The 27,991-nt window shown below is 44.8% G+C and overlaps 1 protein-coding gene across 8 annotated transcripts in view; it reads right to left on the bottom strand.

The window, feature by feature from the left end:
- The window catches only part of LOC306915666 (protein sidekick-2-like), a 532,391-nt gene that overhangs the window by 173,896 nt on the left and 330,504 nt on the right, over positions 1-27,991 (bottom strand). For all 8 annotated transcript variants that reach the window (XM_079493153.1, XM_079493148.1, XM_079493152.1 and 5 more), the window contains exon 2: positions 1,246-1,405. In XM_079493153.1, the coding sequence (XP_079349279.1) occupies positions 1,246-1,325 (80 nt within the window). In that variant the 5' untranslated portion in view covers positions 1,326-1,405. The remainder of the gene's footprint in view (positions 1-1,245; positions 1,406-27,991) is intronic.

Raw genomic sequence — 27,991 nt, forward strand, 5'->3', positions numbered from 1 at the left:
GCTCATAGGAGTGGCTGCAACCACTCAAAAACACAGAATGCACAGAGAACAACGTCAAGAAACCAGGATAAGCAAGAACCCAGCATCTGTCTAAACAAGTTGCTATCTAAATAACAATCTGTACATTGAAACTACAGGATAGCAGGTAAACGATGAGCCTGCCATCTGTCCAAACAGCATGCTATCTAAACAACAATCAGTACAGCCGGGAACAAAGCATCGGTCTAAACAATATACCTAATATATCTAAATAATAATCTGCACATTGGCCTGGGCCGTGGCTCAGCGGTCCAGGCACCTTGGCTGGTAATCCAGTCTGGCAGTGTGCCACGGGTTCGACTGCCGATCCCGACGGCCTTTACTGCATGTCTTCCCCCCATCTCTCTCCCCATTTCCTGTCAGCCTACTGTCTGTCCCTCCATAAAACATATAAAATAAAGGTGAGAGCCACAAAAAAAACATAAAAAAAAAACCATCCGCCCAGTGCAACAGGGCTGCCTACGGAAAACAAGTAGGTGTACTGTAAGTGTAAGTCAATTTTCGGTTACTGCATTGTCTATAGAGGGTATGCGTCTGACATCATCATCAAACCCGGCAGTTATGCAGGAATGCCTACTACTGGCAAAAAACTACTTTCTGGCGTTGACAACCCATGCATCCAAACAGAAAAGTCCTATCTGATTGCATTAAACAACGTTAAACAATGTTAAACTCACTTTGCATGTTGCTTTGCCACTCGATTTGCCACTCGATGTGCCATTCACTTTAAGCATGCGCATACCCTCTATTTCTCACTTCAAATGTTTTCGAAACCATTCTTGAGAGCAATTTGTTTAGCTATAAGTTATATGATATGTAAGTGACATGTTTGGTTACGTGGCTGTCATGTTGATATGAGCAGGTGCTCTGAGCCTTTGATTAGACCCGTTGTAGGCCGCGTTCGGAAATACAGCACTGGAGCGCACTCGCTAATTAGTTTGCATTGCACAGTGCGCTCAATGTGCTATTTCCTCCGAACACGCCCATAGAGTGGAGTGATAATTATCCAGAAATAACACACCGCTGAATTCAGTGATTGACCAATCAGAATCAAGCATTCATCCAAGCCTCTTAATAAGTATAAATAACATGCTATCTGACATGTGTGGTCAAGAAAACAAACCTCAAGAAATCTCTCTCTCTCTCTCTCTCTCTCTTCTCTCTCTCTCTCTCTCTCTCTCTCTCTCTCTCTCTCTCCTCTCTCACCTGTACTCCAGGGAGAAGTGTGTGAGCTCGGTGGTGTTGTGGATCCATTTGAACTCCAGGGGCCAGCTGCCTTCGGCCATGCAGGTGAGCACCAGCCGGTTCCTCTCCAGATGCAGCTGGCTGCGCACCGGCTCCGTCTTGAAGTAGGGAGGCACGTCATCTATAGGAGGAGGGGGGAACACAGCAATGTTAGACCAGTGGTTCCCAAACCTTTTCATGTCAAGGACCCCCAAATTGACACTCGTTAGCCTGCGGAACCCCCATTTGAAAATATATGATATAGTGAATGATATAGTACTTTATTGTCAGTTCACACTGAAATTTGTCTTGTCTTGCGACCCAGCAGCCAAGAATGCAGAACACACATTTGACATAACACAAAAAACAAGACAATTTACATACATAAAGACATGAAGACAAGAGCAATATCCACCGCCTAGATTACCCCATGGCTACTACAACTCCTGATTAAGCCTCAAAGTTGACTGGTGGACAAAGGACCTCTTTAGTCTGACCTTATTGTATGCTGGTACACCATATCTCCTTCCTGAAGGTAGCAACCCTATATTCTCCATACAACACATGCTTAGTATTAGAGGTGATATTCCTTGCTAACCTTAGGATGCTGTTATCATACGTGGATGTATAAAGTTTCTGAAGTGGTTGTCCAATAATCTTTGAACAAATGTTCAGTTGTTGCTGCAGTTGTGACTTTAGGGCTGCAGACAAACATCCATACCAGGTGCTACAGTACTGAAGAACACTCGCACCGAAGAAGGATCTTAGACGGCGAAGGAAGTAGATTCTTTGCTTTGTTTTCTTACACACTGAATCAATCTGATCTTTCCATGACAACAGATGGTCTATTACTACTCCTAGGTATTTGTACGAACATACCTGGTTGATCGGTTCACCATGAATAGTAATGGGGGATCTGTGAATTAGGCTACGGACCCCCATTTAATGGCATTTATATCTCCCAATGTATATTGTAAAATCAAAGTTAATTTTTAACTCTGAGAGTGTACAAATGGAACCAAATGGACCCTAACAGGGTCACAGTTACAGACCCATAAGGGTCCATTTGGTTCCTAATTATCATTTAGCTGGGGACCCTCTGGAACACTCTCAAGGACCCCTGGTGGTCCCCGGACCCCACTTTGGGAACCACTGTGTTAGACCACTCGTTCTCAAACTATCTCAAACCCATTTCTGGGGTTTTTATTTTTCCTTTAAAATATATAGAGGCTTTGATGTCCCCATGGTACAAAGTGAGAGTTATGTCTGCTCACAGCTGACAACAACAAACAACATTAACAGCTAGAAGGAATGCTGCGTCCCTTCCAAGTGGTCCGAAATTGGATTCAAACAACATTCTGAATAAAATAAATTATCTTCTCGTCTCCTGGGGAAGACAAGAAAAAAGGGGGTTTGGGGTTCCTCACTCACTCACTCACTCACTCACACACACACACACACACACACACACACACACACACACACACACACACACACACACACACACACACACACACACACACACACACACACACACACACACACACACACACACACTCACTCACTCACTCACTCACTCACTCACTCACTCACTCACTCACTCACTCACTCACTCACTCACTCACTCACTCACTCACTCACTCACTCACTCACTCACTCACTCACTCACTCACTCACTCACTCACTCACTCACTCACTCACTCACTCACTCACTCACTCACTCACTCACACTCACACTCACACTCACACACACACACAATTTTAACATCTCCATCAAATCAACACTTTTGTGCTAACTGTCAACGTCCCGCGCGGACGCCAATATCTCACCCTTGATAGATGACGTTGAGAGGCGGAGAGCATACTTGATGATCATTGTAAATATAGAACAAATTAATTGGATGGTTGGATAATATAATTATCAAATTGACTGATAATCAAGCATTGAAATTAAACTGTCAGAATGATCTATAGTGGCTGATTCTTTTTGCGCTCCCATTTTGGCTCTGCGAGCGAACACACTGGAACCGACTGATAAGACTGAAGGAACAAGGGAGCACAAAGTTGGGGCGAAAACAATGAGAGAGGATTTGGCTTCGAGTTCCAATCACATTTTCCCCCATAAAGATAGCAAAACATTGCGACACACACACACACAGACGCACGAGCACACAGTGGTGGATCTGTCTGGGGGAGGCGTGTCCCGAACAACTGGAACGGCCCAGCATCCATCCAGCATCTGGATTGAACATTAGCCAAAACACAATAGCAGATGTACAAGGTCAGGTCACGAGTTGCAACGCAATGCATCGCGAGCTTGTAGATTGGCTATTCTATATACTGTATAGCTTGTGCTCACACTTGGTAAACCTCCATGATGAATAGGGTGTTGCCCGCCTCCCGTTTCCTCTCATCATACACGCTTAGTGCTTTAACACATTTTGGGCGGGAACCACTTTTGGTGTTAGCATTATGTTATGTTTTAGCTATTGAAAAATAGCAGATCTACAAGCTCATAGCGCGCCACCGAGTGGCGCGCTACGAGCTTGTAGGTCTGCTATTTTTGAAAAATCGAAGAAAGACTGACATAAAAACATAGCTTTTTCAGAAAACTGTCATTTTCAAACAGACATTTTTAGAATCTGATCTCAGGTCAAAATGGGTTAATAGCAGAAGGGAGAGCTGCTTTACATCCCGAGTTGTGTAAACCATAGAAGAAGGTTTAATGAGGCTAGTGATTCAGTGGCCGACACCACATAATACACTCTGTATGCGGCTCACTTCACACACTAATAATAATACCACTGCAGATCGCTGTAGAGTCCCTCTGCACTCCTTATGTTTAAGATCTCCAAATCATTGTATTTCGACCCGTTGCGAGCTTGTAGATTGGACATTGTTGCTGACCTTTGTGAACTAAAAACTAAACTAGACTTGAATGTCCAAAACTGGTACTTTTCAGGATAGTTTTGAGCTTGTGGATCTGCTACTTTTAATGCTTTTGTGTGACGCTGCAGTATGATCAAGTAAGGCATTTATTTACAAAAAAAAAACCCTCTAAAAGTTAAAATATGGAGATAAGAGGATTCTGCCCGACAGTGACAAAATCTAAACTAAACTGAAATTGAACACAAAACGTCAAAAGGAAATAAAAACTAACTTGAATAACGCATTTTGGGCGGGAACTCCTTTTGGTGTTTTAAACATTATGTTATAATTTAGCTATTGAAAAATAGCAGATCTACAAGCTCATAGCGCGCCACCGAGTGGCGCGCTATGAGCTTGTAGATCTGCTATTTTTGAAAAATTGTGAAAATATTTATTTCAGAAAACTGGAGGATTTAGAAGATTTCTTTTGTTATTTCGAGGTCAGGCCTAAATGGGATAACCTTGACACGCAGCATGCAGGTGCAGGTGGTAAAAACAAACCAAGAGGCTCAGCTACGGCAGTGCAGCGTGCCTCAGGCGGCTGCAGATATCCACTGCTGTTCTGCGACAGCACCGCTCACAGCATCCTGACACCGTACTGTCTTGTTATCTCTGTTTGTTGTTTCCTTTGTTGCTTTCTGTTCTTCAGTATCTTTTTTACAGAGTGTTTTTGATGCGTTGGGGAGAATTTCACCATTCACGATGTTGACAATAAACTCGAAGTTGAGTTGAAGTTGGAAGTTGTATTCATGTAAAAAAAAGTCAAAAACACGCATCATCTGCAAGCTTGAAACGTGGCGCGATGTGACACGTTTCCAGCTTGTGTAGTAGATCTGGTACGTTTGATACTTTTGAATTAGAATCCTGAAAAGTAACAGCTTTGGACATGAGATGGGGCACCTGCACCTACCATCAGCTCCCAGTACTTATACGGCACGACTTGCCGTGCCCATAATCAATGCTAGACTCATACGCTGAGTTGGTGGGATCAAACCCATGACCTTGTGGGTTGTGGTCCTATAAGGTGAGAGCTCTACCGACTGAGCTACCCGGATATTTATTGAACATTCCTGGAAAATCGTTGACTGTATATAATATTTATTTACTTTGGAATTTGAACTTTTGAAAAGCTTGAAACTTTTGAATACTTTACTTACTTCATTCCTTACTTACTTACTAGCCTCAGAGATCCATGCGATTTTGTTATAAAATAATTAAACAAAAACTGGGTGAACCAGGAAATCTGGTCTAGGAGTGGGAGTGAACCTTGTGTTTCCCTAACCAATAACAGCGCAGAGGGGCGTCGCTCCAAATGTGTCAGGGTTCTCCGCTGTGTTCTACCGGGGAGGGGCGAACAAGGTTGGTGAACCAATAGGGAGGCTACTTACTTAATACTATTATACTAAAATGTGACTTTCACTTTCACAACTTTCATGTGTTTGACACAGAGATAGAATAATTGAACACTAAGTTGAAAGACAAGCGTCAGTGCAAAGGCCCACAGGCCCGTCGTCCACAGAGAGTCATGGCAACACGGTAGCAGTTATGGGAGTCCTGCCGCGCTTCCTGTCGGAATATATCCTCTCCCCCCCAGTGCCGTCAACTCTGCTCGGGCTGTGATATATTCAGCTAAAAAAAAATGCGACACGTTTTCTCTGAGTGTGTGTCAGACACACTGCAGGGCGACGGGGGGGGGGGAGAAGAACAAGCGGAACAGAACGACACCACCAGAGGCGGAAAAACCGCAGTTGGGCGACTTCTATACCAGTGTGATGAGTTAAAATGGAGGGGAAAAGGAAACAGCGGCGACGGCAAGAGACGGAATGGAGGGATCCAAAATAGAGATGGAATGCAGTGGTCCCCCTAGACCCACAGTTGGGTCTAGGGGCCACCAGGTGGTGCACATGGAACCATACAGGTCTGTAATTCTTAGAGCCTTTATGGAACCAAATGGACCCTGATGGGTCTGTTACTCTGAAAGCTTATATGGAACCAAATGGACCCTCATGGGTCTGTAACTCTGAGAGTGTACAAATGGAACCAAATGGACCCTGATGGGTCTGTAACTCTGAGAGTGTACAAATGGAACCAAATGGACCCTCATGGGTCTGTAACTCTGAGAGTGTAGAAATGGAACCAAACGGACCCTTGAGAAACAATGTTGTGGTGCATGTAAATTAAACGAGTGCTGCGCGCCCCAGGGGCACCAGGGGGCGACATCCCCCCCTTGTGGGGTTAATGTGGTGCCATGGGAGGGTTGGGGCGGGTGTGGGGGGGGGGGTATCACAATGGAATTTGATTGGATGAGATTAATTGTTCCCCTGGTGATGATAGCATGCACTTTTATCTGTGATGGAGAGATATAGAGAGATAGCGAGAGATAGAAGTAGTTGAAGGCTATAGAAGAAAACGCGCACACGTACGCGCGCGCGCGCACACGCACACGCACACACACACACACACACACACACACACACACACACACACACACACACACACACAGAAAGACACACACGGAGGGAGCGAGGGAGGTGTATATATTGGGTACAAGGCCAGGCCCATTGATCAGTAGATGAGTATCTGTGGTATCTGGGCTGGTGTGTCTCATTAGAGGCCGGCAGTGAGGCCTGTTAGCGGTGTGCTAATGATCCTGCTATCAGCAAACAGCCTGCTAAGACACTACGGGAGCGCGCGAGGACGCCTGTGAACACCAGGAGAGATTAGTGGAAGAAGTTATCCCATGTTTTAGACAGTTGAACCGTTTCTCAAACTTTTTCATGTCAAGGAAATTTAAATCGGGCTATTTTCAGTGAAAGTTTTCCCACCACAGCACAAGCTTAGATCTCCTATTTTTGAATAGCCAACATATAAATGGATAACGTGGTTAAAATGATTGTACTGCTACAGCATACAGTATGAACGACTTCTGCATGCAGTGTGTAATAAGCGTAGTAAGAGTGGAAAGTGCAGTATAATAGGCTATTTGCTTCTGAGATGAGTAGAGGTGCAGTATAACCCATTTTGGGCGAGAACCCCTTTTGGTGTTAGCATTATGTTATGCTTTAGCTATTAAAAAATAGCAGACCTACAAGCTCGTAGCGCGCCACTCGGTGGCGCGCTACGAGCTTGTAGGTCTGCTATTTTTTGAAAAATCGAAGAACGACTGACATAGAAACATAGCTTTTTCAGAAAACTGTCAGGATGTAGAAGACATTTTTAGAATCTGATCTCAGGTCAAAATGGGATAAAGTATAGAAAAATGGACGCACTCAAGTGAAGTAAAAGCACAGTAGTAACATTGTACTTGAGTATCCCAGTGTACAGTACTACTACTCAGTTACTTTCCAGCGCAGCCACGGAGCAGCGGGGGAGTTCCTCCTGATTGTTTCAAGTGCCGTGGGAAATATGAATACAAATCCAAAACGATGGAAACCAGTTATGCTATAGCTGTCGGCCCTTGGATCCGATTTATTCAGTAATTGGCTACTCTATATATATATTTTTTGTGTGGAATGAGCAAATGTGAGCTATACTGCTATAAGAAAATTGATTCTTGTTTTAGATGCGCCGGGATAGAAAAATGTATCAAACGCGTGAGTAAATGTATTCATGGATTCATGGAACCGATATATAAAATAACTGGCCCACATATTATGCTATGTGATCTCTATGTCTCCACTCATCTCAAATATATCTCCCAGAGTTTTATTTATATGATTTGCGTGATCTTAAGCTGTTGACAGACCTCTTCTATTCTCCTCTTCTAAGTTCTTCATTCTGAGCGTGGATCTGTTTTACGAATGGTTTGTGGAAACCATTCGTAAAACAGATCCATTTTGTGTGAACTTGTGGCAGAACTGAAAACGCTGATTATGACTCAGGATTACATGTTGAAACTAAGGCAACAGACAATGGCCCAGTTTCCCAAAGGACACATGGTGTAAGAGGTATGGTGTTACACATGCTCAGATGCTCTCTAGGCCGCACACAGAAGCCTGTGAACATAGATATTTTGTGCATAGATGTGCCACGCAATGGTAGGCATCAGGCCTCAGACCTGAGGCCTGGTATGGTAGGCCTCAGGCCTCAGGTCTACCATTCTGAAATTTAATTTAATAATATTTGGACTTCTGGACAGCTGACAGTAGGCTCTCGTAAATTAAATTTCAGAAAGGTAAACCTGAGGCATGAGGCCTACCATACCAGGCCTCAGGCCTGAGGCCTGAGGCCTACCATTGCGTGGCACATCTATGCACGAGATGTCTATGTTCACAGGCTTCTGTGTGCGGCCTAGAGGGCATCTGAGCATGTGCCATACAGTACCTCTTACACCATGTGTCCTTTGGGAAACCGGGCCAATAGCTGTAGCAGCAGGGAAACGTCATATATTGCCTCTGTCGTGTGGAAACCTCATACAGTACATGTGTATGTGCAAAACTGTTACTTTTCACGACTCAAATTCAAAGATGTCAAAAGTGGCAGATCTACAAGCTGGAAACACGCCGCTGCTACGCTTGATGCTTTTGTGTGACGCCGTAGTCAACTTTAGATACTTTAAAGTATTGAGGGTTTATGTCGTAAAATGTCTGACCACATTCAAGTCAACCGCAAACATCCTCTGTCAAAACGAGGCTTCCTTTTCATCGCCTAGCCTTTCCGCGGGTGAGAGTACCAAATACCGGAGCTCTTATGTCACCGCCATCAAACCACGGCGCGGTGCGGCGGTGGCACAGCGACACGGGGATGGGGGATTCAATGCCAAGGGCAAACATGTCTGCGCTTCACTTCCAATGAATGTGAAGGGCCAGGACGCACCCAGAGAGAGACTATACAGTAGGTTTTCCGCTGGGCTGCGCCCGCCAGGCATGGCACCCGGCACCCGGCGTACAGTACAAAGCAATTACTGCGTCGATGGCGACATCTCATCTGCATACAGTACAAAGTACATCTCCTGCTAGAGGGTTCTCCCCGGGGCTGCAGCCCAGGTTGACTCCTAGACAGCCAGCCAGCGTGCACGCGTGCGTGCGTGCGTCTGTGTATTCCCAAATGTCCCCACAAGTATAGAAAATATGCATGAGGGCAATTGTCCTGGTCTTCGTAAGATTCAATGTGTTTCAAAGCTTACAATTAGGAAAAGATTCATTGGAGATACGGTTAGCATTAAGCATTTAGAGGTGCCCATTTATATTAGTTATGCGTCAGCTTGCATTGGAAAATAGGCAATCTGCATGCTCACTGCGCGTCGAAGCTTGACATATTGTGACCTTGTAGATCTGCTATTTCTTTCGGCTATTTTCAATGGCCTCATACATTTTTCATTTCCTCACAATTATAGGAAAGACACACACAGACACAAAGGTGTGTGTGTGTGTGTGTGTGTGTGTGTGTGTGTGTGTGTGTGTGTGTGTGTGTGTGTGTGTGTGTGTGTGTGTGTGTGTGTGCGCACGTGCGTGCGTGCCCCTTAGGTGTATCATGTGTGTGTGTCACACAATCACGCCACTAACCCAGTCTGCACCACGCTCGGTCAATTAAATGTGCTCCCTCATTAATGAGAGGTGCCAGGTACAAATGCTCGGCCCTGGGGTGAGCATCCATAATTAAAGAGAACTTCTAGAATTATTTTTCTAAAAAAGAATGGAGGGGCCCGCGGTCCGTGGCCCCTTTCTCCTCTCCTCTCCTCTCCTCTCCTCTCCTCTCCTCTCCTCTCCTCTCCTCTCCTCTCCTCTCCTCTCCTCTCCTCTCCTCTCCTCTCCTCTCCCTTTATAAAGTAAAGGTCACAACAAGTCTCAGAGTCCTCCATTATCTCCATCTTGAAACTGCGAAGCGATTGGAGGTATACCAGTGGTGGAAAAAAGTACTCAAATGTTTTACTTTGAGTAAACGTATCAATACTGCAATGTAGAAATACTCTGTTACAGTTCGGAATTCAGAATTGACTCGAGTAAAAGTACAACATATTGGTATCAAAATGTACTTAGATGTATACCAAAAGTAAAGTGGGAGCGTGCATTTATCCGCACATTAATGAATCACAATGTACCTTCAGTGAATTTCCGGCATCATTAGCGTCACTCCGTCAGGCTGCAGCGTTTTGTTTTTCGCTCATATTTCACGGGGCGGCTCGTTTATATTTTTTCCGGGGGCGAGAACACATTTCCGCGGCACAGGAATGGCTTCATCAGCGACTCCGAGGAGCGCCGTGGAAATGTACGCGGCGTTATCATGCAGTATTTATGTTTGTAATCCCGTCCCCGGGGTGATGAGTCGTCGTTGGCAGCGATGTGAATGAATTAACCCGTTCAGGACGGGAACTCTTATTGCTGTTTTAAGCATTAGGCCTATGTTATACTTTAGCTATTGAAAAATAGCAGATCTACAAGCTCACGCTATGAGCTTGTAGATCTGCAATTTTTTTTTAAATCGTGAAAATGTGGTGTAAATATTTGACCGAACGATTTTAACTCAAATCTTTGCTTCTGGGAGGTCCCTGCAGGAACATCATTATTTTCAGATGGGGGTCCGCGGCCAAAAACAGATAATTCCCGGGCGTCCTTGACATGGAAAAGGTTGAGAACCACTCCACTGACATAGAAACATAGGGTTTTTCTGAAAACTGTTAGGATTTAGAAGCCTTTCTATTTTTTGGAATCGGCCTCAAGTCCAAATGGGTTAAAGGGTCATTGGGTGCTGGCAGGATGTTTCCCGAGCGCCGTACAGTACGCGGCCCTCGCTCCACGGCACACGGTATCCGTGCAAACGCACAAGGTCATTTTCAAGGAGGGGCTGTCACTTTAGACCAGGGCTTCTCAAAGTATAGTGCTGTGGCACTCTAGGGTCCAGGGGTGCCTCAGAATATACTTCATCATTTTTGGAATTTATTACACAACGCGTCACCTTGACGTTTCCCCCCAGAATAGGAAAGCTGGGGTTTCAGTGGTTAAAAGTGAGGTATAAGGTCTGTCCTATAATGGAAACAAATATTCTCTCCAGTTTTTTCTCGTGACATACTGTATCTGTCGGGGAAAGATTTAAATATTTATGTATCGTTAATGTGAGAAAGCGTGCTATGAAGTAACAGTGTTAACTCAGGGGTCGCATTCTGAGCTGGTATATCTGCTGTTTTGACTAGTTGGGTTCCGGGCAACTGTCTAAACTCTCTTTTGGCTGTTGAGCTAAAAGCTTTGGGAAGCACTGGTCTAGCGGTTGTGATGCTGTGGCAGTCATAGTGTCAGCCTCTCTCCTGCATCAGATCCCTGGAGGAGCACGCACCATGCCCTGGGTGGGACGCACCATGCATATTTAAACTGCAGCCTGAGGCCAGCCAGGTAGGCGCACACACACACACACACACACACACACACACACACACGCACAGTCGCACACACACGCACACGCACACACACACACCATGGATGCGGGTACAACTATCTCCTTATGGGTGTGGGTGTCGTGTCTGTGCATGACTGGGTACACTTGTGTACCCATGTGTATGTGCGTGTGTGTGTGTGTGTGTGTGTGTGTGTGTGTGTGTGTGTGTGTATACGATTGCCTCTGCGTGTGTAGCCTGCACAGTAGTTCCAATATGTGACAACATGCGCATGTGTCTTTCCTGAGCGTGTGTGTGTGTGTGTGTGTGTGTGTGCTTGTGTATGCACATGGTGACCGATACCTCGTCCCCTGGAGATGGTCAGATCGAGGCTAGCTGACAGATTCGCTATCGCCCATCATGCACACACACACACACACACACACACACACACACACACACACACACACACACACACACACACACACACACACACACACACACACACACACACACACACACACACACACACACACACACACACACACACACGTCCAGGGGGAGCAGGGCTCCTGGCCAGTGTCCAGCTCATTACTGACAGGCTCCTTTTGTTCCATCATGGCTCAGTGCTGCCATGCCTCCCCTCCCTCCTCATCTGTAGCACTACATTTCCCAGGAGGCCGTGCGACCGGGCCACTAATCCCTCCCACCAGCCATACCTGCTAAGCCCATATACTGTCTGCCTGGCTGCAGCTGGCCGCATTCCAGAGACAGGGGTGTGTGCAGTTGGTGGAAGAATTACCAGAAGAACTACTACATTTATTTTTTACTTGAGTAAAGTATAAATAATACAAAGTAGAAGTACTCTGATAATATAAAAAGCTAGAAGTTATCAGTCACCAGAACCAAGGACATAATGTTTTCAATGAATTTATTATGGTTCAAATTGAGTGTCTGATCAAAATAAATCAAACCCGTGTGAAGTGAGGGGCGCTCTTATCATCATACGTCATCTCATTCCGGCCAATGAGCTCAAAACTGGCCATTCATTGTCAATAGCATTCAATGTTTGTGTTAGGACAATGTTTGTGTTTACACAAACCCTCAAAGCTGGACAAAAATTAATATCAAATATCTAATTACTGAATCAACAACTTAAAAACTGTCTGGGGTGAAACACAAAAGCCGATAAAATGACGCCAACCATGTTTGAAAGTGAAATATCCCTTTACTTGAGTAAGTAAAAATATTATACATAATTACTTTCCAGTATACTGCATGTGCAAATCCCTGCTGTGGGCAGTGCGAGTGGCACACAGCAGGCACGGCGTGTAGAGGCATGCAGTGCGTATGGTGGGTAGAGGCATGCAGTGTATATGGCACACAGCGGGCATGGCGGGTAGAGAGGCATGCAGTGTATATGGCACACAGCGGGCACGGCGGGTAGAGGCATGCAGTGTGTATGGCACACAGCGGGCACGGCGGGTAGAGGCATGCAGTGTGTATGGCACACAGCGGGCATGGCGGGTAGAGGCATGCAGTGTGTATGGCACACAGCGGGCACGGCGGGTAGAGGCATGCAGTGTGTATGGCACACAGCGGGCATGGCGGGTAGAGAGGCATGCAGTGTGTATGGCACACAGCGGGCATGGCGGGTAGAGAGGCATGCAGTGTGTATGGCACACAGCGGGCATGGCGGGTAGAGAGGCATGCAGTGTGTATGGCACACAGCGGGCATGGCGGGTAGAGAGGCATGCAGTGTGTATGGCACACAGCGGGCATGGCGGGTAGAGAGGCATGCAGTGTGTATGGCACACAGCAGGCACGGCGGGTAGAGGCATGCAGTGTGTATGGCACACAGCGGGCATGGGAGGGTAGAGAGGCATGCAGTGTGTATGGCACACAGCGGGCATGGGAGGGTAGAGAGGCATGCAGTGTGTATGGCACACAGCGGGCATGGCGGGTAGAGAGGCATGCAGTGTGTATGGCACACAGCGGGCATGGCGGGTAGAGAGGCATGCAGTGTATATGGCACACAGCGGGCACGGCGGGTAGAGGCATGCAGTGTGTATGGCACACAGCGGGCACGGCGGGTAGAGGCATGCAGTGTGTATGGCACACAGCGGGCACGGCGGGTAGAGGCATGCAGTGTGTATGGCACACAGCGGGCATGGCGGGTAGAGGCATGCAGTGTGTATGGCACACAGCGGGCACGGCGGGTAGAGGCATGCAGTGTGTATGGCACACAGCGGGCATGGCGGGTAGAGAGGCATGCAGTGTGTATGGCACACAGCGGGCATGGCGGGTAGAGAGGCATGCAGTGTGTATGGCACACAGCGGGCATGGCGGGTAGAGAGGCATGCAGTGTGTATGGCACACAGCGGGCATGGCGGGTAGAGAGGCATGCAGTGTGTATGGCACACAGCGGGCATGGCGGGTAGAGAGGCATGCAGTGTGTATGGCACACAGCGGGCATGGCGGGTAGAGAGGCATGCAGTGTGTATGGCACACAGCGGGCATGGCGGGTAGAGAGGCATGCAGTGTGTATGGCACACAGCGGGCATGGCGGGTAGAGAGGCATGCAGTGTGTATGGCACACAGCGGGCATGGCGGGTAGAGAGGCATGCAGTGTGTATGGCACACAGCGGGCATGGCGGGTAGAGAGGCATGCAGTGTGTATGGCACACAGCGGGCACGGCGGGTAGAGGCATGCAGTGTGTATGGCACACAGCGGGCATGGCGGGTAGAGAGGCATGCAGTGTGTATGGCACACAGCGGGCATGGCGGGTAGAGAGGCATGCAGTGTGTATGGCACACAGCAGGCACCGCGGGTAGAGGCATGCAGTGCGTATGGCACACAGCAGGCACGGCGGGTAGAGGCATGCAGTGCGTATGGCACACAGCAGGCACGGCGGGTAGAGGCATGCAGTACGTATGGCACGCAGCGGGCACGGCGGGTAGAGAGGCATGCAGTGCGTATGGCACACAGCAGGCACGGCGGGTAGAGAGGCATGCAACCACCCTGCTGAGGTGGTTGCATGTAGTTGCATGTAGTTGCAATGTATGGGTAAAAGTACACAATGTAGGCTAAAGTACTAAAAGTACTCATTATGCAGAATATCTTATTTCATGTTTTCAAATGTATAAAAAAATATTTTGGAAATAGATCTACAAGCTAACAATGCAACGCATTGTGAGCTGAAGTGGCTGAAGTGGTTAATAACGTATGTTTTGTAATGATAATAAAAAATATACAAAGTAACTAAACTTAAAAATAATTGTAGTGGAGTAAAAGCACAATATTTGCCTATGAGATGTAGTGGAGTAGAAGTAAGTATCGAAAATTGTAAAGTAAAGTCAAGTAAAGTAAAAATGCCTCAAAATTGTACTTAGTTTCCACCACTGTGTACGATGACCCCTGTTCCACCTTATTTACAGTCGCTACAGTCTCTGCTGCCACACACACACACACACACACACACACACACACACACACACACACACACACACACACACACACACACACACACACACACACACACACACACACACACACACACACACACACACACACACACACACACACACACACACACACACACACACACACACACACACACCTCACCGAGCGACGCTCCCATCTGGAACGTGACCGAGATCACTTTACCCTGCATGCCTGCAGCGCCGTGTGGCAGCCCACTAGACTCGCTTGTGTGTGTGTGTGTGTGTGTGTGTGTGTGTGTGTGTGTGTGTGTGTGTGTGTGTGTGTGTGTGTGTGTGTGTGTGTGTGTGTGTGTGTGTGTGTGTGCATGTGCATGTGCATGCCTCTCAGGCAGTGAAGAAAATAACTCGACGATTGGAAGGGAGTGTTTTCAGGAAACTTGGTGGCATCGATTGGCCGCTCGTGTCCATGAGAGATGATTACATTTGGAGTCAAAAGGCTGAAAGGTCAAGGTCAACCATTACATTATCGGTCATCTGTCTCCACCTACATTGTAGAGAGTCGTAGTCGTAGAATTCTGTACTAAATCTAATCTAACTACTCTTCTCTGTCGGGTGGAAGCCTCATGTCCAAAACTGTTACTTTTCAGGATTCAAATTCAAAATGACCAAAATCGGCCGACCTACAAGCTCAAAATACGCCGTGAATCGAGCTTGTGGGTCTGCTACTTTTGATGCTTTCGTGTCACGCTGTAGTAGTACTAGAGCGCCAATTAAAACACAAAAGCTTAGAATTATGGATAAGAAGTTTCTGCCCATGCAGCAGCTCTTTTCTAAATACTACAAAAACAGAAACAAAATAAAAACTTTTTTTAGTTTATTACGTGGAAAAAAACCTCTCTTCCCCTGCTCTCCCCTCTCCTTACTGTAGCGCTGGGAGGAGATGCTATATAGGAATGTCAGGCTGCCATCAATCAGCTCAGCTAAAACATCGGACGCAGCCTCACCTCCTGGGCCACGAGGGACACGTATGCGGCCTCGTAAATCTGGGGACTAACCTTTCGCTGTGACAGGCTAAGCTCTCTGCATGCCTGCTTACCTTTTTCACCTGCACTATACCCACCCACTCCCCAGCAACCCCCCTACCCTGGCTTTATCACCTGCACTACCCACCCCCCCCCAGAGCAGGCCCACTACCCTGGCTTTATCACCCATCAACCCACCCACCCACCCATCCACCCCCTCCAGTATTAACCCATTTAGGCCTGAGATCAGATTCTAAAAATGTCTTCTACATCCTGACAGTTTTCTGAAAAAGCTATGTTTCTATGTCAGTCGTTCTTCGATTTTTCAAAAATAGCAGACCTACAAGCTCGTAGCGCGCCACTTGGTGGCGCGCTATGAGCTTGTAGATCTGCTATTTTTCAATAGCTAAAGCATAACATAATGCTAACACCAAAAGGGGTTCACGCCCAAAATGGGTTAATTGCATCACTCTCCCACCACCGCTGGAGGACAGTATAATGGTACCAGTATAAAATGATTGTACCGGAATTACGTGATCGTATTTTGAAGATCACACACAGGCCAAAATGTGTGTAAATAGTGAAAATGAAGTAAGGTCTGAGGGGCTTATTGTCGGTATCAGCCGAGAGCGCTGGAGTCTATCCCCGTTACAATGTGCTAGGGGTTCTCAACGCCACATTATTGCCACGGGCGGGGCGGGGGTAGCCACGCTACTCATACGCTGAGTTGGCGGTGCCTGGGATTAAACCCATGACATTGCAGTCCAAAGGAGAGAGCTCTAGCTACCCGGAAATAAATACATTTGGACACACGGTTCAAGTGGTTGACTTTATCACCCATTCATCCACCCGCCCTAGAGAACCACCCTTCCACACCCACCCCCTCACCAAGCTACGCCAAGCAAGTATACGCCATGAAGCGGAGAGAATACTTTTTAATGTGGATGTGTCTCTTGTTATCTCTGTGTGTGTGTGTGTGTGTGTGTGTGTGTGTGTGTGTGTGTGTGCACGTGTGCGTGTGTGTGTTTGTAATAATAATATACTTGTGAGGATCAAATGGCTCTCAAAGTATAGTAGAATTTGAGAAATAGACATCATTGTGGACAATTTTCCTGATTCTGAACGAGTCTTTTAGTCTTAGTCAACACAATTAACAGTGATTTAGAGGTTTCTTTTTCGGGGTTAAGTTTATATTTAAGCCTGATTTATACTTACTTAAGCGCTGCATGGTGTTGTGCACCAAAAAAACAGACGATCTACAAGCTCGTAGATATGATATTTTTTGGCTTTAGTTTACAGTTCGAAATGGAACTGCTGTCCTAAAATGTTGATATCCTTACAAGTTTAGTAATACAAACGTGTGTGTGTGTGTGTGTGTGTGTGTGTGTGTGTGTGTGTGTGTGTGTGTGTGTGTGTGTGCACGCGTGCGTGCATGCACGTGCGTGCGTGCGTGCATGCACGTGCGTGCATGCACGTGCGTGCGTGCGTGCGTGCATGCACGTGTCCAGTTGCATGTGGGCAAGCCGGTTTAATTTCCCAGAAGAACCCGAGCGAATGAAAAACGCTCTCCTCGGCGAGGCGAGCATGCAGAGCAAATTACGCCATTATGTTTATGGAGGCAAATCAAATCTTGCATTATGGGAGACAATAAAGCTAGGGGGGGGGGGGGAGGAAGGAAGCTGTGTGTGTGTGTGTGTGTGCGTGTGTGCATGTGTGTGTGTGTGTGTGTGTGTGTGTGTGTGTGTGTGTGTGTGTGTGTGTGTGTGGTATATGGCCAGAGCTTCCACCAACCCTCCCCTCCCCTCCTCGGATATAACCTTCACTGAAGTGTGGTACGTTTGAATACCTTGCATAAGACACGGAGGATTTAAAGTCTACTGTCTGGCTTTGCAACCCCTGGGAGCGCTAATCCTCGGTTAGAGCCAAGCAGAAATATAATAACAGGAGGAGTGTTGCTGCCTGTAATGTTATAGGAAGGCTGGGGACAGGACTAGCTCGCCAAGTTGTTATTGTGCCCTTTAATCGCTTAACCCGTTCAGGACGGGAACCCCTTCTGGTGGTTACATACATTATGTTATAATTTAGCTATTGAAAAATAGCAGATCTACAAGCTTGTAGGTCTGAAAAATCGTTAAAATGTGCCTCAAATCTTTCAGAAAATTGTCATGATTTAGAAAAAAAAGAATTTAAATTTCGACGTCAGGCCTGAATGGGTTAACCCGTTCTGGACAGGAACCCCTTCTGGTGTTTTAAGCATTATGTTATGCTTTAGCTATTGAAAAATAGCAGATCTACAAGCTCGAGCTACGAGCTTGTAGAACTAATATTTTTGGAAAAAATTGTGAAAATGTGCGAACGCTTTTAACTCAAATCTTGGGGGTCCCTTGAACAACATATTTTCAAACGGGGGTCAAATACAGCTCTTTCTGGGAGTCCTTGACATGAAAAAGGTTGAGCACCATTAAGAATCGGCCTCAGGTCTAAATGGGTTAAAGCTGCAATACATATTTTTGGGGAGGGGAATAAAACTCGGGTTGCAACAGTTATTTATTGGAAGTTTTGAGACTACTGATCATGAAGGATAAATAATCAATAATTAATTTAACCAACGAATCGATTAGTAATGTGTTATTCAAAAAACGTGTAGAAATATGCTATTTTCACTATTTGTTTATAATACACGATTGTCCAAAGAAGTATAAAAGTAATTCAGCTGTAGTTAAACAATTTCATATCCGTTTTGTTTTTTTATATACATTTTATTCTCCATTATCCGCTTAATCGTAAAAGTAATTGAGTTTTTGACAAATTGCAGCCCTAAATAAAATTACTCTAGTCTAGTCTATATACTCATACTGTATGATTAAGTTACAATATAACAAACACAACTGAGGTGGTTGTAGTTTCAGTGTAGTGGCCGGTATACTGTAGGACCACTTCTGGTTGACAAGAGGTATATGCCTTGTTACAGTATGTGTTTCCATCCATGCACTGAGACTGCACGGTGCGTACGCATCATGTAATCAATTCCCAACAGATCCCCGACCCTGTTGTTTTGAGGAGCGCCTGTTTCGCTTCGTTCGGCGTCCTGTGTATCTATGAGGCTGGTGCGGGGCGCTCCCGAGGGACACTGTGGGAAGAGCGAGTGCCCGCTGGGCGAGCAGTGACGTGGAGCCAGCGCTCCCTCTACTCCCTCCACTGGTTTCATGTTTAAATCACATTCGGGAAGCTTTATATATTTTTTATAACAGAGTATATTGTTGTCAGGCAACCTCTTAAAGGGACACTTCACCCTTTTTGCAAAAGAAAAATATGTTAATGACGTTTAGAAGATTTAGAACACTTTCCTGGGGGTCTTTATGTGTGTAATATATGTGGTTTTAGATATTTTAGATTTTAGCAGTGAGCCCCCTCTGATGTCATCGACACTGGGCTCACTTCCTTCCTGGACTACAATTCCCATAATGCTTTGGTGCACTGCGACTCCCTGTGGATAGGGGAGGGCTGTCTTACTGAGACAACATGTAGTAATCTTCTAAACAGCATTAACATATTTTGTTTTTGCAAAAAGGGTTTCCTTTTAAGACACGTAGTCTTAACCTTTTGTGTGTTTTTTCTTAAATGAACGCCCTAATTGATCATATAATACAGTGTCACACAAAAGCATCAAAAGTGGCATATCTTCAAACTCGAAACGTGGCGTCGCAACACGCGTCGAGCTTGTAGATCTGCTACTTTTAATGCTCTCGAATTTGAAAACTGAAAAGAAACCGTTTTGGACATAATGAGGTTTCCTTTCCACCCCACAGAGACGGTTATTCTTTCAAGAAGGAGAGATCAGATCACAGTGCAGTAACAGACCTCTTCCTCCGCAGTGCGCTGGGAGGAAAACTGCGGCTGAAAGTGTGATGGAATGCATGTTCACTCGTGGATTTTCTCAGGCATAGACGGTTCGGATCAAACTAGCGCTGGAAACGGACGCCGGCTCCCTGTTGGTTCACCAACGTATGAAAAGCAACATCACCCTCCTCCCAAACAGGCTTTCTGTTTTAGCTGCAGGAGTATACAGTAGCACTCGCACTGGGGACCCAGATCACAGTGCATTGTACTGCTAGGAGTGGCAGGTTATCATGGGCTTTAGGCCCCTCTCTCTCTCTCTCTCTCTCTCTCTCTCTCTCTCTCTCCCTCTCTGAAAAGTGATCCATATTCACATCTAGAGAGCTGACAGGCAGCAGAGTGCAGATAAGTGCAGTCAGTCAGAGGGAATAAACACACAAGACAGACAGGAAGAATGGCACGCTTGCACACGCACACGCACACACGCACACGCACACGCACACACACACACACACACACACACACACACACACACACACACACACACACACACACACACACACTAGTGCTATGTACTTGTGAGGACATCAATGTTTTAACCACTTGTGGGGAAAGCTTTTCGAAAAAGCTTGTTGTGAGCTTGTCGATCAGTTTTTTCCCCCCCTACAATACGGATGCCAGGTTTTAAGTGGTCAATTATTATTTAAAATCAAATCCAAAAACAGCCGACGTATACAACGTTGGCGTGACAACATTGTGAACTTGTATTGGATATTTTCAGGTCACCACACCAGCACACAACTATAGTCAGTAGTCAGGTATAACTCCACCCCACATATACTCTAGAGTCTAAAGAATGATAAATATGAACTCGTTCTAACCAACCAGAATCATATTCCTAATTGTGAACCCAACTGTACGAATAGTTTTTTAACCTTAAAACATACATTTCTTGTGAGGACCAGGAAATTGTCCTCACAAAGTCTATATCTCACGTTCTATTGTACTTGTGAGGCTCATTTAGCCCTCACAAATATAGTATAAATATAAGGAGACACACACATACACTGTACAGTACGCACACGCAGGGCACGCATACGCACACACAGGGCACGCATCAGTGACCTAAGCAACCCATAGGACGGGGGCGCTTCCCTTCCCGCCCCCGAACTGTTGAAAAATTAAAGCCACGGAACAATGTTCTTCATCGCTTAATAATGCATGAGTCATACCACAGGGGAATCCTGAGAGAGAAAGAGAGAGAGAGTGTGTGTGTTGGGACGAAGTGAGTGAGAGACACACACACACACACACACACACACACACACACACACACACACACACACACACACACACACACACACACACACACACACACACACACACACACACACACACACACACACACACACGTCTTCATGTATTGCAATAAGCATATCACTCAGTCAGTACTCTATGGGTATAAGTGTCTCCGCCATATGTGGCGGCTACCAATTATAGCAGAGGCAGCACAATACTTTGCTAGCCTTTTTGCCTCCTTTTTGTCCATCCCAAGTTGTTGAAACCCTCTAACAACCAGTCTGTGGGTATATCCCAGGCTGCCACATATAAACACACAGGATAGCCCAGCTGGGTATTACTGTACCGTAAGTATATTTTGATACATTTGCACTTTTACTCGAGTCAAATTTTTTACTTTTACTTGTAACAGAGAATGTCTACATTGTGGTATATATCGCTACTTTTACTTTGGGTCCAGAATCTGAGCATTATGTCTTCTACCACTGGTGTTATGGGTGTCCTCTGTGTAGCAGATTAGTGAGTGCAGTGAAAGAACGACCTGAGTGTCTGTTCGGTCGCTCTGGGGAAAGATGTGTCTGTTAATTAGAGTCTCACACACTCTCCTCTGCACCGCTTCATTACAGAGCACAGTCTGGAGCCGCTCTGAAGGCCATGCAGGGATATTCGTTCACACTGGCACTATACAAAGATACAGGCTGCCATTCATTGTCAATGGAAGCCAGCGACATGAAGATACAAAGCGAGGCTACCGTTCATTTTCAGTGGAAGCCAGTGACATGAAGATACAAAGCTACAGGCTACCATCAATTTCCAATGGAAGCCAGCGACATGAAGATACAAAGCTACAGGATACCATTAATTTACAATGGAAGCGAATGACATGAAGATACAAAGCTACAGGATACCATTAATTTACAATGGAAGCCAATGACATGAAGATACAAAGCTACAGGATACCATTAATTTACAATGGAAGCCAGCGACATGAAGATACAAAGCTACAGGATACCATTCATTTACAATGGAAGCCAATGACATGAAGATACAAAGCTACAGGCTACCATTAATTTACAATAGAAGCCAGCGACACAGCAGTATACAGTACACACCAGCACTCTGGGCGGTATTTATTTCTTTATGTACTATACTGTAGATGTGCTGTGCTGCGTGTTGTTGAACATCTGGGGTAGTTGATGTGTTACACAAAGCTGCAACTGCTTCATGATGTCTGCCCAATTCTGCATTGAACGTTAAGCACAGAGACAGACAGTGGTGTATAAAGTACTCAAAAGCCATATAATACTTGAGTAAAGGTACAGATATCTTACTTGAAAGGTGAACGTCACCCCAAAAAAAACCCACTTGGGTCAAAGTGTTCCAAGTAGCTCACATCAACATATGCACTTAAGAGAAGTATCTGGTGTCAAGACGTATTTCAAAAGGAAAAGTATCTGATGTTTTAAAAAAAAAAGAAGCAGATTTAGATGTACAAGCTTATTGATCGGCAAGCTTTTAGCTCCATGAGGAGGGTGACATTTCAGGACAAGTTGGAAGTCATGGGTCTTGTTTAGATGTCAAAACATCTTTGTGCTTCATAGAAACGTTTTATTTATTTTTTATACTTGTGTATAAGTCCCCCTTATTGGGGAATGAACATAAGTCTGACGGCGTGGCTGGTTAAGACTCAAACCATGGCTTCTGCGTGCAGTTAGAGTGGTTAGAGTTTGGAATAGTGTTAGTATAGGGTTAGTAATGGGTCGGACTAATGCTCGGTCAGAACAATGAGACGTTACCAGGCAAAAAGTAAAAAACGAAATAATAATAATTTGACTACATAGGTGCAACTTCCAAAATGAAGACAAAACTATTAGGGAAACAAAGCATGGAAGCCAGCAGAGTTAAATTACAGTTTTGCGGTCAAACTTTCTAAATCCTACCATTGTGGTGTAGTACAGTATAGTGTGCTGAGTGTGATGATCTCTCTCGGTGCATAATCATTAAAACCATAATGATAACCATAACAATAACCATAAGGCCTAAAAGGAGAGGCTGCCCAGGAGAGGAGATTCAATAGTGTTCACACCAAAGGTCAGCATTACTTAAAATGCTCAAAGGGACCAGTTCACCTTGGAAAATACAGTACAACTACAAACTCATTGGAACTAGCTCGATGAACAACTGTTCTTTTGGGGAAAAGCCAGTCTCCTGAAACAAAGGTTGATCATGCATGATGACTCACAAAGCCTATACTTCCCCCTCCCTAACCATGCATTCAACAAGGAAAATGTAGGCCTACAGTACAATATACAGTACCATTGCTATTAGGCACAATTAAACCTCATATCTCCAAATTTACCTCCCCCCCCCCCCCCCCCCCCACACACACACACACACATCAATGCCCTACTTCATCATGCAAGAGTGCCGCAGAAAAGTAGTGAAAAGAGCAGATCTACAAGCTCATTACTAATTTGACTGAAAAAATATATATATAGTTTGCGTGATGGCAGGCTCTCAGTCAAATGGTCACATATTGTCTCTGTCGGGTGTTAACATCATATGTCCAAAACTGTCAAAAGTAGGGGAGAGCCGCCACGGTTGTAACGCGCCATGGTTGTAACGCGTCATGGTTGTAACGCGTCATGGTTGTAACATGCACGTTATCTCTTGATTGGTCAACGCCGTCATCGCATCAGTATATGTACAGCAACGTACTCTACGTGCCCTGAGAGTTTCAAGTGTTTTCCTTCATCCTAGTGGAAGTTATTTGCCCGAAAACTGGCTTTTATCTGTGGTCTACAAATCTTTTCTTTGATGTTGATGAGCTAAAATCCACATGGATGTCTACATGCTTATGTTCTTCATTAGTTTGTTATTCACTGAAGACATCTTTGACGTCTTAAAGACGTCTCTGATGTCTTTTGGGGGGTTTTATGGAACCAGAATAGCCTCTTTTATATTTAGGGTATAGTAGCGTCCCCGGCACTATGCAATGCTCGCCTCCGCAGTGGTCTGTCAATGAAAAGATTGAACGCAATCTTTAGCTGCTTTTTTGTTGGAATTGAGGCTCAGCTCATATTGAGGTCATTGAACGTCGATATTAGGAGCTCATTAAGAAACCTTAGTATTAAACCTTAGTAGTTAGTATTGTAACCTTGTGGTTACAATACTAACGCTTCTGATGATAGTGAAAGTAATGATTGGCAGATTTGTAATGGCCGGTTCATCCGGGGTGAATTTTTTTTTGTTTCGTTTTTTTAAGACACTTTCCTACGGCCGGCAGTGAGGAATATTCGACTGCATCGCGGGTCTGCAGTAAATGCGTTAATGGGCGTTCATTGCATGGGCTGCATGTCCCTCATCTGATGCATCAAACCCTCAGAACTATCTTTGTAAATGAACCAAACCCACACGGTACTGTATAGCACGAAACTAATGAAAAATGAAAATTCACTGAGATGTCGAAATGATACGGAGGTGCACAGGTTAACCAGTCAATTAACTCACAGCGCGAACATCACACAACTGAGATTCTGGAAATAGAACTAAATATCTCATCGCCTGCTTGCCGCGGAAATCGCTTATCAAGTTCTTTAAAGCCTTTACAGAACATATTCCTTAGGGAATACTACATTATATAGAGAGCAGAGAGTGCATTAATGACTTTTTACCCACAGTAGGAATTAATCATGAGACCGTGGTAGACATTAACTGCCAGTTTTCTTCCACACAATATAATTACAAAGTAGGAATTTGATCAAATGCACAGCAGATCAACGGAGTGAGTCACTATGGCGTGGGAGTGCTTCACAATTAGTAATGAATTCTAATGCCCTGCTGTGATAGAATCTTTTGACTGTACAAAGACAAGGATCGTGTGCATGTAAAAAAAATATATAAGACAGAGTATGTGCCATAATCACCAGGCAAAAAAGTTGCAGCAACAAGTTTTGGGCTTCAAAGCACACCTTGTTCCTAAAATCAAACCCCAGACTTACATTTCAATTTGTCAACCAGTTAGGCAACAAGTTGACAATTAAAATTCATTGGTGTTTGAACAATGGAACAGACTGAATTCTGTTCTGCATCAAAACTATGGTTTTATCGCTATTGAGATACAATGTACAATGAACAAGGTGTGGCATGTGACTACGGTAAGTACACATACCCAAGTACTAAAGTGCAATTTTGAGGTAGGCCTACTTGTACTTTACTTGCAAAATCTCAGAAGCAAAATTGTACTTTTGTTTTTCACCACTTCAATTAATATACAATAGGCCTAATGAATTACTTACAGATACTATAGATTTAGATTATTAGGACAGTACAAAACATACATGAACCAATTACAGTAACCCCTATTTTTTACTTTGGCTTATTCTAATGCATTGTGAGCTTGTTGTTGTTGAACACGTTCTGAAACATTGCAGTATATTCACTGTATATTTTGATAAATATACTTAAATACTTTTGTACTTTTACTATAGTAATTTTTTGAATGCCTTTTACTTGTAACAAAACAACAACAACAACATGTGAGTTTCCACCATTGCAGCGAACAGCCTGCCCAGAAGAGCACACATGGCCGCCTTTCAGCTAAAATAACACTCACAAAAGGGGTTGGGATTTGGGGGGCTTAATTGCATGAATTGCCACTTTATAGCGAGAGTGATTATGGATGGCAGGTGAATTCATGAAGCGTGTGATAGCTAGAGGAGGAGAGGTTTGAAGGAGAGGGCCATTATCATCATCCCTCCCATCTCTGACTGGATAAACGCTCCTTCACTATGGAGTGTATACCTAAAGGCCAATTACACACTATGGACCCCTTAGGTGGCCTTTAATGGCCCTGGGTGGCCTTGTTAGTGGCAATATTTACAGTTGTCACACAGTGACTGCTTATATAGTGGTTCAAATGACAGGGCTCTGAAACCGGGTTTCTCAAAGTGGGTGTAAGTCCATGCCTCAGAATCACTTCACTTAAGTTTACTAGGGTGAATGTAATGCTACTGTATGTAAAGTGTCACGTTGCGACGCGTTGTGAGCTTGTAGATCGGAGCTATTTTTGGCGAATGTTGCGCCCAGAATAGGGATGCTGATGTTAAAGTGGTGTTCCTCATGACGTACTGGATCTTAGAGGGGAGGTTTCACATATTTACGCAGCGTGACATAAAGTTCTAAAAGTTAACAATGTCATTCAGGGGTGCCGTGGATGATAGTCATTTACAGGGGTGACCTGAGCCAAACAAGTTTTAGAACCGCCGCTCTGGAACACTGCCGGTGGTCACTGTTATCGGAGATTCTGTGTGCCGTGCACCTTCATTTGTTTAAGGAATGAGCCAATTTTCAACCTATCTTCATATAATTGGTACTCAGAAATGGTCATTATGAGGTGGCTCACTTCAAGGGAAAGGCTCGCTCGACTCAAGGACAGTCTGGAAGAGTTCAGGAATATACTGGCTGCAGATTCAGATAATACGTAGAAAAGAACATAAAATCCACACTCCTCTGTAATAGTCTTAGGAGTCTTGTTTAATGATGATAAAGGTTCCGCAGCAGCAGTCAAAACCAAACAGACGCGGTTCGGTGCGCAGGCCTTCGTCACTGTTGGAATTTCATTATGAGGTGGCACCAATTCTGGCTATTAAGTCTATGTCTCAGAGTTCAGAAACCTCTCTAACCGGGACATCGTCGGTGGGCAGGTTTGGTGTTTTTCAAACATGATTTCAATAATGTGTTATTCATTCATTCATTCATTCATTCAAGATCAATGGTTTTTATTTCAGCATGCTACTTTCCAAGAAGAGAAAGGCTGTAGTTATTTTATTTTTTTGGGACTAATACCCATCGGTGACACACGCGAGTGAGTAGACGGAAATGGGCAATAATGAGCATTAGAGAAGACCAATTATATGGAGATAGGTTGAAAATTGGCGAAGTGCTCTCACGCCCTCGTTCCTATGTGGCGTTCATTGTTCAAGCCTCTCTGACTCAGCCTCAGGCTGAAGCCAAATTTATGCTCCTCGGCACACATAGCCGTGGAGCCAATCAGCCAAATCTTGAGAGGACCTGTGAGTTTTTATTTGTGTTTTTTCTATTCATTTGGTCATTAAGGTCCACAGAATAAGAGGTCTGCTCTGCCGGAAACATCGCGAAAAAAGGTTATGGTCATTTTGCATACCACATACTGTACCTGTATATGGCAACATTTTCCAAATTTCACTATGCTTTAAGTAGCATGTGACATGTCAAACTAGGGGGTTTTCATGATTCTGAATCCATTCCAAGCATTAGTTTTGCACAAAAAAACACTCCTTGGGCTAAAAAACAGCCATAGCCGTCATCACAAATGTGATGAGGTCAGCACAAATGTGATGAGGTCAGCACATTTGGGCAAGTGGCCGAATTTTGGTCAAAACAAATAACACACCCACCAGTTTATATAAGCCTATACTTTGTGGTAAGGGTCATTATTTTGAGAATAACTTTGACCAAACAAACAAACAACCCGTTTGGTAGATCATGTTTTTTTTTTGTTTTTTTTAATGGTTTTTTTTGCGGCTTTCGCCTTTATTTGAATTTTTGTATGGAGGGACAGACAGTAGGCTGACAGGAAATGGGGAGAGAGATGGGGGGGAAGACATGCAGTAAAGGCCGTCGGGATCGGGAGTCGAACCCGCGGCACACTGCCAGACTGGATTACCAGCCAAGGTGCCTGGACCACTGAGCCATGGCCCAGGCCGGTAGATCATGTTTACATAATCATGTTCAGTAACATCTCTCAGATGATAATATGCAAAAGAAATCATCTCACCTCTGAAAAAAAAGAAAGAAAAAAACAACTCAAAACTGTACTTTCCACCACTGATGTTTATAAAACCAATAGACT

This window comes from Electrona antarctica, assembly GCF_951216825.1.
Source record: "Electrona antarctica genome assembly, chromosome: 22".
In the NCBI taxonomy this organism is placed as follows: domain Eukaryota; kingdom Metazoa; phylum Chordata; class Actinopteri; order Myctophiformes; family Myctophidae; genus Electrona; species Electrona antarctica.